Raw genomic sequence first — 15,205 nt, 5'->3', positions numbered from 1 at the left:
ATAATTGCGATTATTTTATTGTTTTCCTTTAACCAAAAAAAAAGAAGAAAGAAAATCTGTGTTTTTTCTTCCACAAAACTGGATGCAGATTTGTTGAAATACTATCTGGATTTTCTTTTTCTGAAATTGTAATAAAAATTGCTTCATATCATGTCATGTCACATCAGGGATAATCATATCAGTGGTTTTGACATCAAAAAGTTTGAAAACCCCTGCTCTAGGTTCTGTGTATAGAGAGAGATTTGATTTTATGGGTAATAAGTGAACACTTTCGGATACGACAGCTGATTGGCACCAGAACAAGACACATTGTCATAAGATATCCTCCACATCTAAAGTATGGGTGCAGCATCTGATCCACAGCAGCTGGGTGTGAGTGGCACTACAGAGAAGTATTTGCTTCCCTCTGCTAAACACAGTGATCCTATTTTGAAGAGATCTATTTGAAGGACAGACACTCAGTGCCTTAGAGTGCTGAGCTACAGTGGTTTTGTTACTGATCTGGGACATATGAGAAGTTACAACACTGTGTTGAGTGCTGTTTGCGGCGTGTGTGCGAACAGGGACGGTGGCAAGAGTCCAGTCTGTGCTGTAATACAAGAGGTGCACGGGTTTGTGTTTGTAGAGACAGAGCTGGTAGAAACCGAACATCTTCTTTCTACTGTAATACAAGCAGTGCATGGGTGTCTGTACATTGACGGTTCACTCTCGTCATAGTGTGTATGTTTTGCATAAGGGCAAGTGGGACATGAGAGGTAGCTGGTAATCTGAATTAGAATTGGCTTCTTGCCAAGGGGCCATTCCCAAGGAGACTGTTCTTGCATTCATAACTAGCCAGGCTTGTGCAGTGGAATTGGAACATAATGCTGATGTCTTGACAATTTGATCTGTTCTTAAAGGGATACTCCACCCCCAAATTTAAATTTTGGCATTAATCATTTACCCCCATGTTATTCCAAACCCATAACTGCTTTGATTGTCCTGAACACAATTTAAGATATTTTGTAAAAAAGAAATTACACTGTCAAGGTCCAGAAAAGTATGAAAGACATCATTAGAATAGTCCATCTGCCTTCAGTGGTTCAACCGTAACGTTATGAAGTGATGAGAATACTTTTTGTATGCAAAGAAAACTAAAATAATGACTTTATTTAACAATTCCACATCACCGTAGCATCATTTTGAAGAACAACTGCAAGGTTGCGAAATCAAAGTGTAAATACATGTAGAAAACATATCCTTTTTTTGTGGCTGACACAGAAGAGCGTAAGCAGCCTGCGTCAGCTCATGTTCTCCAAAATGCCACTACGGTGATGCGGAGAGACACAGAGGCGAGAAATTGTTGAATACAGTCGTTATTTTTATTTTCTTTGCATACAAAAAGTATTCTCGTCACTTCATAACGTTACAGTTGAACCACTGATGGCAGATGAACTATTCAGATGATTTCTTTCATACTTTTCTGGACCTTGACAGTGTAATTTACTTGGCAGTCTATGGGACAGTCACAAGCCTCCCGGCTTTCATCCAAAATATCTTAAATTGTGTTCCGAAGATGAACTAAGCTTTTACGGGTTTAGAACAACATGGGGGTAAGTGATTAATGACAACATTTTCATTTTGGGGTGGAGTATCCCTTTAAAGGAATAGTTCACCAAAAATGTATATACTGTATGACTGTTTTAATCTGAACACAAAAAAAGATCATTCAATGAATATCCAGTTTGGTGAATTCAGTATACTGATGGGGTGTCATGATTCACATTCATGCTTAATGTGTGCCTTTTTGAAAGTATTTATACCCCTTTTTTCACATTTTGTTATGTTGCTGTCTTACGTTAAACTTCTTTAAATTACTTTTTATTCCACATCAGTCTACACTCAAAACACCATACTGACAAAGCAAAAAACTGAATTATCACAACTATGTAAACGTAATAAAATAAAAAACTGAAATAAGTACATTAACTCAGCTTTTAGCTGAAGCACCTTAACAGTCTTAAGTCTTTTTGGGTATGCTGTAACAAGCATTTGGCAATTATCTGCCATTCTTCTCTTCATCTGTTGGGTTGGATGGGGGCAGATGCACATTTTCATGTTTCTCTGAAAATATTTGACTGGGTTCAATCCTAGGCTCTGTCTGGGCCACTCAAGGACATTCACAGAGTTGTCTATAAGCCACTCTTGCTGTGTTTAGGGTCATTGTCCTGCTGGAAGTTAAACCTTTTGCCCAGTCTGAGCTTCTGAATGATCTGGACTAGGTTTACATTAAGGCTATCTCTATATTTTGCTGCACTGAGCTTTTCTTTTACTCTGACGAGTCCCTCAGTCTCTGACACTGAAAAACAGCCCCACAGCATGAGGCTGCTACCAGCACACTTTACTTTTGGGATGGTGCTGTGCAGGTGATGAGCAGAGCTGGCTTACTTCAAACAACTGAAACTGTCTTGAAACAAGCTGTATGAGCTCTACAGACAGTTTTCTTGGACCCCAGGGCTTTGTTTTTGCTCTGATATGTATTTTCAGCTGTTAGACTTTTTATTAAGATGTGGGTTCCGTGTCAAATCATACCCATTCAATTGAATTTGCCACAGGTTAACTTCACTTGAAGTGTAATAACATCTACAAGCAGTGTTACATGAGTGCAAGATTTATAACAAAACCAATCTGAATATAACTGTAACTGGACTGAACTCTAAAGGTGGCACACATAATGATGATGATGGTGATATAATTTTTTATTTTGTGACTTAACAGATTTTTTGTGATTTTCTTTGTAAACATGCACTTCACTGAAGTCCCATGCTATGAGCTCCATGTTTTCGAGACACTGTGTCAAGTTAAGAGAAGTTCATCTTGATTCATTTCCATTCCACTGAGTTCTCAAACGTAATGCTTGAGGCCTGAGATGCTTGAAAACCAGTGAGACACGTCGCGACTGTCAAAGACGTCACTCTAGTGTGCATTTAAAAACGGCACAAATGCACGAGCACGTCTTGCATGAACGGCCTGCTGTGACTTGGTGCGAGCTGCTGAGTGATGGAGCGATGTGGGATTGTTTGTTCTTTTATATTCTCTCGAACTCCTACTTCTGTTCTCTCAGTCTGCTCTCTCCTCCTCTCATCATCCACCTCTCGCTATTTCTCATGCTTACACTCCTCTTCTCTTTTCACAGTGTGTCTCTGGGGATGATGCCGTTGCCACTGGTGCCACTCTCCCTGTCGCCATGACGATGCCGCTCAGCCCCCTCTCCAGCGACGAGGAGCAGCAAAGGATGCTGGGAAACAGTAAACACCTTTATCCAGGGGCGGAAGAGGAAGAAGAAGAGGAGGAAGAGGAAGAAGAGGAAATGGATGATGATGGCATGGACGAAGAAGGCGAGGAGGAGAATGGAGAGCTGGAGTTGGATGATGAAGAGGATGTGGATGATGAAAATTACATCAGGCGAGGACCAGGGCGTTTGAGAGGAGGCAGGGAAGAGGGGCACAGGCAAAAAGGCACAATGGCTGGACGACTTCCAGGAGACAGACCGCTACGACCCGGCAACCCGGGCCACACGGCCAACCCGTATTCGTCCAACCCTGGACCCACCCACCAAGCGCCAGCTAATCAGCAGCAGCCACAACAGCAGCGGAAGCTACGAGAGCGAAGCTCAAGCAACACCCCTGATGACACACCCATAGCTATGATGGTCTTTCGAATTGGCATTCCTGATATCAAACAGACGGTTAGTCTCTCTCACACACACACACAGACACACACACACACACACACACACACACACACACACACACAGATACACGCACACAAAAACCCACACCTGTTTTCCAATTACCCGCTCATACACTATGCAACATCCGACTTTTGCTAACCATGCCTGGTTGAGCCCACAGCATACATATTAACCAGGCAGTCAGAGCGCCGCCGAACACCGTTCCAAGAATCAATTAAGCGTATACTGGGAGTGATACAAGTTTATGACAAGTATATGAATCTAAAAAAGAAGGCAAAAATGAATTACACAGACTTGGAAAAGCTGTTCTCAAGCGCTCAATGTCATCTCAAAAAGTCTGGCGCATATGCTCTGCTATGGCAGGTCAGAACTAGCTTTTCCAGATACCTCTTGGTCAAAACACATGACCTCTGCTGGACAAAAGACCTGCTATGCTTACACTTTCTTCCCAAACAGTACCTTATACATATATAAAATGTGAATAGACTTTAAAATAGATCCCAGAGCACAGCATGTTGCCAGTAAGTGGGCCACACACCAAACAAACACACTAAGTGCTGCGGCTGCCACCACGAAACAGAAGTGTCATTAGCAATTTCAATAAGTTTGTTTACATGCACTTTAAAAGTCGGGTTTTAGTTGGTCTAAAGACTGGAATACACTTCATGATGTTTGCCCTGATTTTCCTCCGATTTACCGTCTGGAAAAGTTGAGGCTAGTTGCCAAAAGTCAGAGCAGATTTGAGTTGACAGGTTCCATAGAAAATGAGAATGGGTAACACTTTCTATCTTAATACTTTCGATCAGTTGTGGGACCTGGTTGCCCATTGACAGCAACATTGTTCAAAAAGTTGCCCAGTGTATCATCAGCCTGATTCCATCCAGTCGATTTTAGAACACATGTTGTTTTCATTTGTCATGCGTCTCCTAGCAACAAGGCACGCATTTATGCGTGAGTTTGTTGTGATCAGAACAACTTCAAAGTCTTCTTTTTATGATCCTCAGTTGTTTAATGCATGATGGCCCAGCAACACTACAGTACTCAAAAAGCTGCCCAGTGTATCATCTGCCTAAGTGTATGATGCCTAATGCTTTAAAAATCTGTTATAATGGCATATGAATACTTCCTTTCTACATTTTGGGATCAGAATAAATTAATACTCTTTCTATTTATCAAAGAGTCCTGAAAATTGTTTATCATGGTTTCCAAAAAAAGAAACAAATAAAAATATATATTATATTACATGTGACACTGAAGACTGGAGTAATTATGCTGAAGATTCAGCTTTTCCATCACAATAATAAATTACATTTGAAACTATATTTAAATACAGTTAAATTGTACAATTATTTCTTAGTTGTAATAATACAGCAGTTCTCAATTCCAGTCCTTGTGCCCCCTGCTCTGCACATTTTGTATGTCTCTCTTATCGCTTCAGACGTTTGTTCTATTCGAACATAAGTGCCCTGTGAAGTGGACATCACAGGATATTCCGCCATGATTCCAGTTTGAAGGGAATGTATATGTTCCATTCAAAGTGCATTGAAGTGTGTGAGACGTCAATTTAAATTTTATTTATTTACTGAGTTATATGATGTCACACTTGTCCATGTGTGAAGATGTTGCACAGCACGAATCTGTGAATGAATGTTCCGAAGTGAGGTAAACTTCAACAAATTTCTCCTGCTCAGTGATTAGGGAGCAGTAAACACTGTGTAGAGACCATGTCAATGGGAACACTGTTCATGCAGGGAGCTCACTTCTAATGAGCTGATTATCTGAATTAGGTGTCTTAACAAAGAGAGACATACAAAATATGCAGAGCAGGGGGTCGTGACGACTGGAATTAAGAACCGCTGTTATAATATTTCACCATTGTCTTTAATCGATCAAATAAATGCAATCTGGATGAGCATAAGAGACTTCTTTCAAAAATATCTTACTTATCACAAACTTTAAAATGGTAGCGTATATGTAGTTAGTGGCTCAGTGATCCAACATTACATTCAGATTGGTTTGTTCCATCTGTTACGACTAACTCAGAGCCATAACAAACGATAGGAGACCATGCCACAAACATACGGTACAAAACATATATTTATTGTGTATCCAACATAGTTTAAACAACAAAATCCAAATATGGGTTGTGTGAATGTCAATATCAGTAGTGTAAGGCAAATGCATGGATGTATGATGTGTATGAGTGCAAGTGTTGAGTGTAAGAAAAGACAAAAACTTAAATAAACTCAAATGTGCATCAGTGAAGAATGCTGGCGTCCCGAGCGAGGCAAGGACCTGAACAGGTCAACAGAGCAGCGTTTCAAGCTTTTAGCCACTGGAACCGAGCAGGAAGAGAGCCTCGAATCCGGCAGTGAATCTCCTATTTAAACACCATTCTCAGGTGACAGCAATCAAGTCTGAAATAGAGGAGGGGCAAGAGAAAAAGAAAAGACAGGCCAAGGGCCTTAACACCATCAGAACTAAATCCACTGATTCACTACTGAATATTTGACCAGAAGCATCACGTTCCTCAAAAACATTGTGAGATAAGTTGATTGTAGAGACCATTGGTAGTAATGGTTCTATAATCTACTTGGACTTACACTGACTCAACACTTAGTTGTTATAGGTTCTATTGTCTCATGTGTCGCATCGTGCTGCTCGAGCCCGGTGTAGACACAGTATTCAAGATTTGGTATTGTCAGAAAGAGTTTCAAATAAATCACTGACATGTCAAGTTACTTTGAACATTTATACTATACAATATTTAACACTTCTCTTGATATGGTATATGGTTTTACTGGATTCTGATTGCTCAGGAATCTATATTTAAATATGGGCTGACGCTGGCTGGATCTGCTGAAATTGCCCTCCAGCATATGCTTATACGATCTGTGTGCACTTGCACGAGTGTGTGTGCGTGCATATGTGTGTGTGTAAGTAGATTTTATCCAAACTTCTCCTCCATACAGATGTGCAAACGTTGGCAATTTTTTTCCCACATAAAGCAAAAAGAGAGAGAGAGAGAGAGAGAGAGAGAGAGAGAGAGAAAGCAAAAAAAAAACAACAAAAAAAAAACAAATAAAAAAAAAACAAGGGAAAGTAAGTACAGGGACTTTAGTTAAATATCCAAATGGCAAAAATCCTTCCCAAACAAAATCCTGTTTACAACTGTATGGCTTTCAAATAGAAACAGACTCAAGGTGACCTCAACGGTTTAAGATAGAGAGAAAAGGTGGGATAAAAAGATTTGGGCTTAAATTTGCCCAGTAAAATGCATGTGATGTTGTTCAAGTGAAGCTCTTTTTTTTACAAGACGGATGAAGAAGATCATTGGTTTGAGGAAATCACCACTGCTGTGATCTGTTTATTGTACACCACAAATTAAAGCAGGACCTTTTCATTAAAGTCACTGTGGACATGTTTGCCGAAAGGGATGCAAACAATGGCACTGCTTTCTCCCAGACCAGAAACACACGACACCATCTAGTACTCTACAGTATAGTTATAGCTGTGCTTCATTCCTTTGAATGACAGTACTGAGGTTTACTTTCCCATCATGCTCCCTGGACCGTCCTATAGCTGTGGGCAGTTGCAGGACATTAATGATTCATGAATAATATGATTATGCTCGATAATTGAATTAAAATGGGCAGACCTGGGCCCAGAGTGTTCTTTCAGTGGAGGTCAAACTGAAGGCAGTTTTGCTGCCTCGCTGCCCAGTTGACCAGATACTCAACAGAGCATTTTGATTACCTTCTAAGGCACCTTAATATCATTTATACAGTGTTATTTTAGTACTGTATATACAGTGCCTTGTAATAGTATTCATACCCCATCCTTTTTTTCACATTTTGTAAAGAAGCAGCCTTATGTCATACTGCTTTATATAACATTTTTCCACATCAATCTACACTCCATACACCATACTGACAAAGCAAAAACAGAATTGTCACAACTTCGTAAATGTATTAAAAATAAAAAACTGAAATAAGTACATTGCATAAGTATTCTAAACTAAATATTTAGCTGAAGAATCTTAACATCCTTAAGTCTTTTTTGTTTGATGCGACAAGCTTTGCACATCAGCATTTGGTAATTATCTGCCATTCTTCTCCTCATCTCTTCACCTCTCAAGCTCTGTCAGGTTGGATGAGGTCAGATAATAGAAATATTTGACTGGGTTCAATCCCAGGCTCTGTCAGGGCCACTCAAGGACATTCACAGAGTTGTCTATAAGCCACTCTTGCTGTGTTTAGGGTCATTGTCCTGCTGGAAGTTAAACCTTTTGCCCAGTCTGAGCTTCTGAATGCTCTGGACTAGGTTTACATTAAGACTATCTCTATATTTTGCTTCACTGAGCTTTTCTTCTACTCTGACGAGTCCCTCAGTCTCTGACACTGAAAAACAGCCCCACAGCATGAGGCTGCTACCAGCACACTTTACTTTTGGGATGGTGCTTTGCAGGTGATAAACAGAGCTGGCTTTACTTAAAACATGATGTTTAGAATTGAGGTTCATCAGACCAGAAAATCTTGTTTCTCAGAGTCTGAGGGTCCTCTAGGTGTTTTTTAGTAAATTCCAAGTGTGTTTTCATGTGTCTTAACTGAAGAGAGGATTGAGTTTGAGTTGCAGAGATGTTTGTCCTTCTGTATATTTCTCCTATCACCACATATGATCATGGAGCTCAAGTAGAGGGACCATCAGGTTCTTGGTCACCACACTAACCAAAGCTCTTCTCCATCAGTTGCTCAGTTCGGCCAGAAGTCCAGCTCTAGGAAGAGTTCTAGTTGTTTCAGACTTCTCCCATTAAGGGTAACAGAGACTACATGCTTCTGTCACCGTTCAATGAAGCAGAATGTTCTTCTGAACTCTTCCACAGATGTGTGGCTTGACTCAAACCTGTTTCTGAGCTCTACAGGCAGTTCTTTTGACCTCAGGGCTTGGTTTTTGCTCTTATATGCATTATCAGCTGTTAGACCTTTTATTAAGACGTGTGTGCCTTTCCAAATCATACCCATGCAGTTGATTTTGCCAAAGGTTAACTTCACTTGAAGTGTAGTAACATCTATAAGCAATATGAATGCTCCTGCGCTAAGTTTCAACTGTCCCAGGTAAGGGTATTAATACTTATGCAATGAAATCTTTTTAATTTAAATGTTTAATACATTTGCAAAGATGTTAAAAACATTTTTTTTTGCTTTACCATTGTGGTGTATGGAGTGCAGATTGATGTGGAAAAAAGTAATTTAAAGCAGTATAACATAAGACAGCAACATAACAAAACATGAAACAATTAAGTGTTATGAATAAATTCGCAAGGCACTGTATACTGTTATAGTTTTTTTAATATATTGAATTGTCTTTTGTTTATATTTTTAGTGTTCATTTTAATGTACATTTTTTTGTAATTCTATGTGCTTTTGTCATTTTAAAATTTTTATTAGTTTTATTTTAGTATTTTTATTGTTTTTAAATATTACTAAAAGGTTTTTATTGTACATTTTGTAATTCATTTTTATTTCAGTTTTAGTAATATTCTGGGAGTAATATTTATATTTTGTTATATTTTATTTCAGATTTACTTAGATTACCAAAACTTTTAAATAGTTTTAGTTAATAAGATCAAGGCAAGGTTTATTTACAGTATATATCACATTTCATACACAATGGCAATTTAAAGTGCTTTACATAAAAGGAAGTAAAATAATCATTAATATAATAATGATAATAATAAGGACTACAATAAAAACAAGGAATTTAAAAAAAGTATTGTGCTCTTATCACATACAAGCATTTTCAAGCTTCGTTCAACCTCTAGCCCACTAAGTGGAAATCCCCCCCAAAATACCTAACTATTCCACTACTTAACCCCCTACTTACCTTGACCATCATAAACCAAGCAAATAGAACTCAGAGGTCCAACTTTCAGCAAGCTTGTCTTTCTTTGCCCACATTCTCTTTACCTTCATAGTACTTACTTTAAACTTCTGTTTAAACTTAAAAAATTATTTAAATTTAAATAAAACAGTTATACATAGAATTAGGGCTGGACGATTATGGCCTAAAATCAAAACCTCGATTAATTGAACATTTTGCCTCGATTACGATTATTGAACGATTATTTGGTTTTTGGTTTTGTTTTTTTTGCCCTCATAGTTCACTGACAAGGTTTGTACTGTAAATATTATTGACTATCAGCAGTTATTAGAAAGGAACAAACAAATCAGTTAGCAATATCATAAATAAATACAACTAAACTAAATTTCAGGTATACAGAAACTGTAATTAAAACTTTAAAAACACTGCATTGTTTTCTTTTTATAAATAAAAAAAGATGAATCAAGTAAAGTTATTAAATATATTCAGTCAAGATCAGTGAATGATTTTCTTTTGTTCTTTGATTAACATTAATGACAGGCAGCGCGTTTACTAGGCTGTTGTCTCTTTAAGCAAAAATACTGTACATGTGTGTTTTCTTTCTCATCTGTTTACGTTCACGTAAGACAAAAACGGCTGCGTTTATGATGATATACTGATGTAGTTTTCTGTATCGTAGTTTCGACTCGGAACAACCTTTTCTACAGTTAAAATACACAGAACAGTCCAAGAATGGACACAAACCGGGAACCCGCAGCGCGAAAGCCGACCGCTGCTCTCTGTGCACGCGCTTGTGCTGCTTCATGTGCGCTGCACACAAACATGCTATAATAAGTTTTGAGATTCTAAGCTACTTTAGTGATAAATCACAGGACAGCGCTGACAACTAGTTTCTGTGTTCCTCTGTGCGCGCGATCTTCATAGCTAACGTTACTGTTTATATGTGTTCGTGCCACAATGCAGCTGCGCGAACATGGTAGCTCGATATAAGAATACACATCCGTTCATCTAATCGCTTGAATGTCCAAACCATAAAACAAATACAACTGACAAAGTTTAGTGAAGACGCAAAGCTCACCGCTCAGACCGCTTTGCTTTTATGCCACTGACTGGAGAGCAGAGTCATGTGGCTACACACGCGCTAGTATGCTTTTAAGGGGGAAGTGTTAACAGGATTAAAAAACTGAAATAACCGACATGGGAAAATTACGTCGGTTAGAGGTTATGAATTTCGGTTTTGATTATTTTTCGATTAATCGTCCAGCCCTACATAGAATACAATGCAATCAGTGTGGACGTACAGTAGCACAGTGCTTATCCAAAAGAGTGGGAGAGTCCAGTATTTTCTCCATTTTCTGTGAGAAGCATAGATGTGGAGATGCTGGAAAGAGGGATAATGTGTCTGGTGAGTGGGGCTCTGACTCTGGTGATTCCAGATAGATATGTTGTCCTGGCTTCCCTGGCTGTTCCCTGGCCTGCCAGAAAATCATCCTTGGGTGCTGAGTTTTGGAGCTGTTGTAGTATGTCTGTGATGAGATGTGCACAGGGTTCAGCCGGCATTTTGTCCATGAGCAGTGCTTGTTTTGGCTGCGTGGTGTTATCAGTGTCCTTGTGGGATGTGTCAACCACATGATGACTCAAAAGTTGACATGAAGTCCTGTGGTCATTCATGCTTTGTCCAGGTGTGTGTGTGCCATTCAGGTTGAGTAGTTTGGTACACACTGAAGGATGACAGTGGGAGAAATAGATATTGTCCTTTAGCACTCTTGCACCAAGTTTGTTTGGGTAGAGGCCATCCAGTTTAAACAGTTGTCTATGGCCCCAGAAAGTTGTCGATGAAGTTGACTCCTTTTATACTGCAGCCCAGGCAACCATAAAAACATGTTAGTTCTCTTTGCTGGGAGTGGTCCACTGATGAATGACTGAACTTCTTCTAAGTGTTTCAAGGAGTTCAGTGAAATCCTTGTTAAGGGGTTCTGACTGCTCTTTCCGGATATCATTCTTCCCCACATGGATGATGATTTGATTTGCAGTCTTGTGTTTCATTAGAATGTTCCGAAGTTCCTGGTTTACATCAGAGACAGTTGCTTGAGGAAAGCAGCATGTAGTTGTAGTCCTGCTCAGTGTTGGGTAAGTTACTTTCAAAAAGTAATTCATTACTATTACTAGTTACATCATCAATATTGTATTTAAATTACTTTACTAATTACTCTGTCTGAAAAGTAACTTCATTATTCAAATCTCTAATTAGGCTAGGTCTTAAAATCCCTATACACCTTAATAGAAATTAAACTCATATTCTTTCAGTTAGAGTTAAACATATAATAGTTCAGCCTTTAAGCTTTAAAACAACTGTAATACTTAAACATTTTTATAAAACATTTAAGCTTCTTTGGTTAACAAATAGAAATACTCTGAATAACAACATATCTGAACAACAAAAAAGCTTAAGAAAAGTTAAACAATACATTTCAGTTTGGCAAGAAAAGCCCAACTAGGCCAACTAGTAAAAACTTTGAATGGACACGACGCCTCTGAAGTTAGTGATAATGTCAGTTCATTTCTATATAACGTTAGCTATAATTTATTCGCTGTTTGAATAACCGTGGAAAGGAAACGTTATAGAGCCTAATTATACATTTCTATTGTTTTTATAAAATTGTAGTCACGTTCAATACAAATTCAGTCCCATTAAACATATTTAATTAGCCTACATGACACCCATGTCTGGCTGTTGCCTGAAGAGATGGTTTTATGATGTTTAAAACATTTGACTGCTTTTAGCCTTACCCTGGAGTTGGTATACCCTCCACTTATGACCTCGCTTTAGTTTCATATGGATTACATAATCAGATGATATTTGTTTTTTATTTGAATTTGTTCATTTAAAATTAGACACTTCAAGCTCAGATACAGGAAATACTGTACCTCGCTTTAGTTTCATACGGATTAGATAATCAGAGAATATTCTTTTTCAATTTGATATCATTAAAAAGTAGACAGGCTTTCTATAGACATATTTCTCTTGTCTTTTTGTCAAATTTCGCTGAGTTTGTGACGTGTAGAAAGTTGCTCACGGAGACCTAGACGGCAGAAAGTGCACCTTTTTTTTTTTTTTTTTTGCAAAAGCACAATGTTGTTATTGTCAGTGTACACAAATACAAGTAAGCCCTTTTTAGATTCAATTGATTTTAGTCTTATCTGTATCTGAGTATTTAAGGTTTCTTTGTGAATCAGGAAAAACTGAAAGTGAACATTCTGGCGCGCAGAGGGTTAAAGACACTGCATTCAATTTAGATTTCAAATTCAATATTGATTTTAGAACGGTTGCAGTTATTTACTGTATGTAACGCAAGTACTTTATAAGTAACTGTACTTAAATTGCCTAAAAATGAGCAGTAATACCTTACTTTACTTTTTCAGTGGATAAGTAATTTAATTACAGTAACGCGTTACACCCAACACTGGTCCTGCTACTGATGTTTTTGACAATGGATTCACCCACATCAGAGTCCTGGGGCCGGCTGCACTCGGAGCTGAATGCCGCTGTCTGCTCAACCTTAATCGCCTGTTAGTAGCGATGTTAGCTGCTGGCTGATAAGATCCATGTTCAGTCGCATTTGGGGTTTCCTCACCCACATTCATTAATGCTTCAAATCTTCTGTGTCACAGCCGTATCTGGGGTAGAGGATGCTACCGCAACAATACGAGATAATGTTGACAATCTGATGTCCCGAGTGCCTTTGGGTCTCTCTCCCTGTTTGTGCCATCGATTAGTCTGTCAATCAGTTTTGGCTTGTTCCTCTACACTTGGTATAAACTGTTGATATTCACAGTATGAATATCTGTATGCTGAGGGGGTCCGTGATGACGATCTGCTGTGTGTTTCGCCTGTTTTGGAAGTCCAGCAAGTAACTGTTTCAAGAACCACAATCCTTTGTAGAAGTTCGTGGCAGTTCATGCAACAAGTAGATTCCAGAAGAGGCATTTTCTTTATCATCTGTTTGAATGTAGGCATCAGTGTTTTCCTGTCTCTGGAATCTAAGCCCCTGGCAGTGGGAGGCAAAGAGTCTTTTTCGTAGTATTATTCCATTCTCGTAAAGTTTTTAGTTTTAGTGTTTCTGCCAAAAATGTGTTGTTTGAGCACTGTGCTGATCTGCTGAAGTTAAAAAAAAATGTTAAAATCTGGGTAAAGTACATAAACAGGGAGCAAAGCACAGAGCAGTAAGCAATATCGTGTGCACAGTAGCAAAGCCGGAATTAGATCAACACCAATTTATATATAATACAAATAGTTACTGTGAGCTGTTTGAAATAACCAAGCAAATATTTAGAGACTTTCTGTCACGATACACTGCTGGAAGAAACGTGGATAAATAAAACTGTCCTTTATTAAATCCAACACACACTTGAAAGGGAAGGAAGACACAGACTCAAACTAAATACATGACTTAACGAGGCAATTGGAAGGAACGCAGGTGAACAGAATGACTAATTGAGAGACAACGAGAACAGGAATGACCAATAAGGGCACATGAGGGAGAAACTGGGTCACTGGGAGCACATGAGGAGCACGTGAGGAGCAAAACACAACAAAGACAGTCCAATCCTGACACATTCTAGATAATTTATAATTTAAGTCATAATTTTTTTTCTAGGGGGAAAAACAATCTGGTCATCTATGAATTCATTTGTTTCAATCATTCAGTCGGAAAGCATTTTTATTCTTGCAACCAACTGGCAAACCACACGCAAAGGATCATGGGATATCTGCATTCAAATATTGACCAGATGGAGGCATTTTATTAGAATGGATGATACTCAAACAATGCATTTGGACATGCCCAATGAGGGAGCATATTCAAGGCTTTGGCAATTTCTTTGTTATTTTCTCTTTTTATTCTTAGTGTTTGTAAAAACTGAACATTATCTACTTTAGCTTTTTTACTCTTCCAATGTGGGATTGCATAATTAATGTAGGTGTGCATATATCCATTAGTGTGCATGTGTTTGTGAGGAGGATGTTTATGTATGTTTGTGTGCAAGTGAAGAGAGAGACAATGAGTTGTATTTTCTTTGTTCCAGTTATTCAAAGCTGCTTATTTAGTCCAACAAGTCACTAGCAAATTGTAATTAGTGTAAGATTGGTTGATAGATGAAACAAGATGGCAGTGAAACACCTGGAGGTGATCTGAGCTGCATCGAAACACTCTGCCAAACATTTTTCTTGTGATTTTAGCCCGTCTGCAACACCTGCCTGTGCAAAAATGATACATGAGTCAAATGCTGCAATACAGCGATTGAATTCATGATGTATTGGGTTCTAAAATTAGAACCAAATTTTAACAGTAATTTTGATTAACATAATATAAATCATATTAAAAGAAAATAAAAATTCTAAAAAAAAAAATCTATTTTCTGATATTGATGTTATTGTGAATGTTTAATCCATGCATCTTTATTTTTTTGTATTTGTTTTGAACTTGTAATTCTTCATCAAAATGTCATGACTCCCAGTTTTCCAATAAAATGTCAGTCTTCTCTCTGATGATGTATGGCAGTCTTCTCCAAACATTTAGTCTGCTAAAAGTC

The 15,205-nt window shown here is 38.3% G+C and overlaps 1 protein-coding gene across 1 annotated transcript in view; it reads left to right on the top strand.

Moving 5' to 3' along the window:
* Positions 1–15,205, top strand: part of LOC132145192 (SH3 and multiple ankyrin repeat domains protein 1-like) — a 120,299-nt gene that overhangs the window by 39,937 nt on the left and 65,157 nt on the right. The window contains exon 3 of the mRNA XM_059556007.1: positions 3,176–3,727. Within this exon, the coding sequence (XP_059411990.1) occupies positions 3,227–3,727 (501 nt within the window). The 5' untranslated portion in view covers positions 3,176–3,226. The remainder of the gene's footprint in view (positions 1–3,175; positions 3,728–15,205) is intronic.

The sequence above is a fragment of the Carassius carassius genome, chromosome 1 (assembly GCF_963082965.1).
Source record: "Carassius carassius chromosome 1, fCarCar2.1, whole genome shotgun sequence".
Taxonomy (NCBI): Eukaryota; Metazoa; Chordata; class Actinopteri; order Cypriniformes; family Cyprinidae; genus Carassius; species Carassius carassius.
The sequence above is the reverse complement of the archived record's forward strand: the minus strand, read 5'-3'. Positions and strand labels throughout refer to the sequence as shown.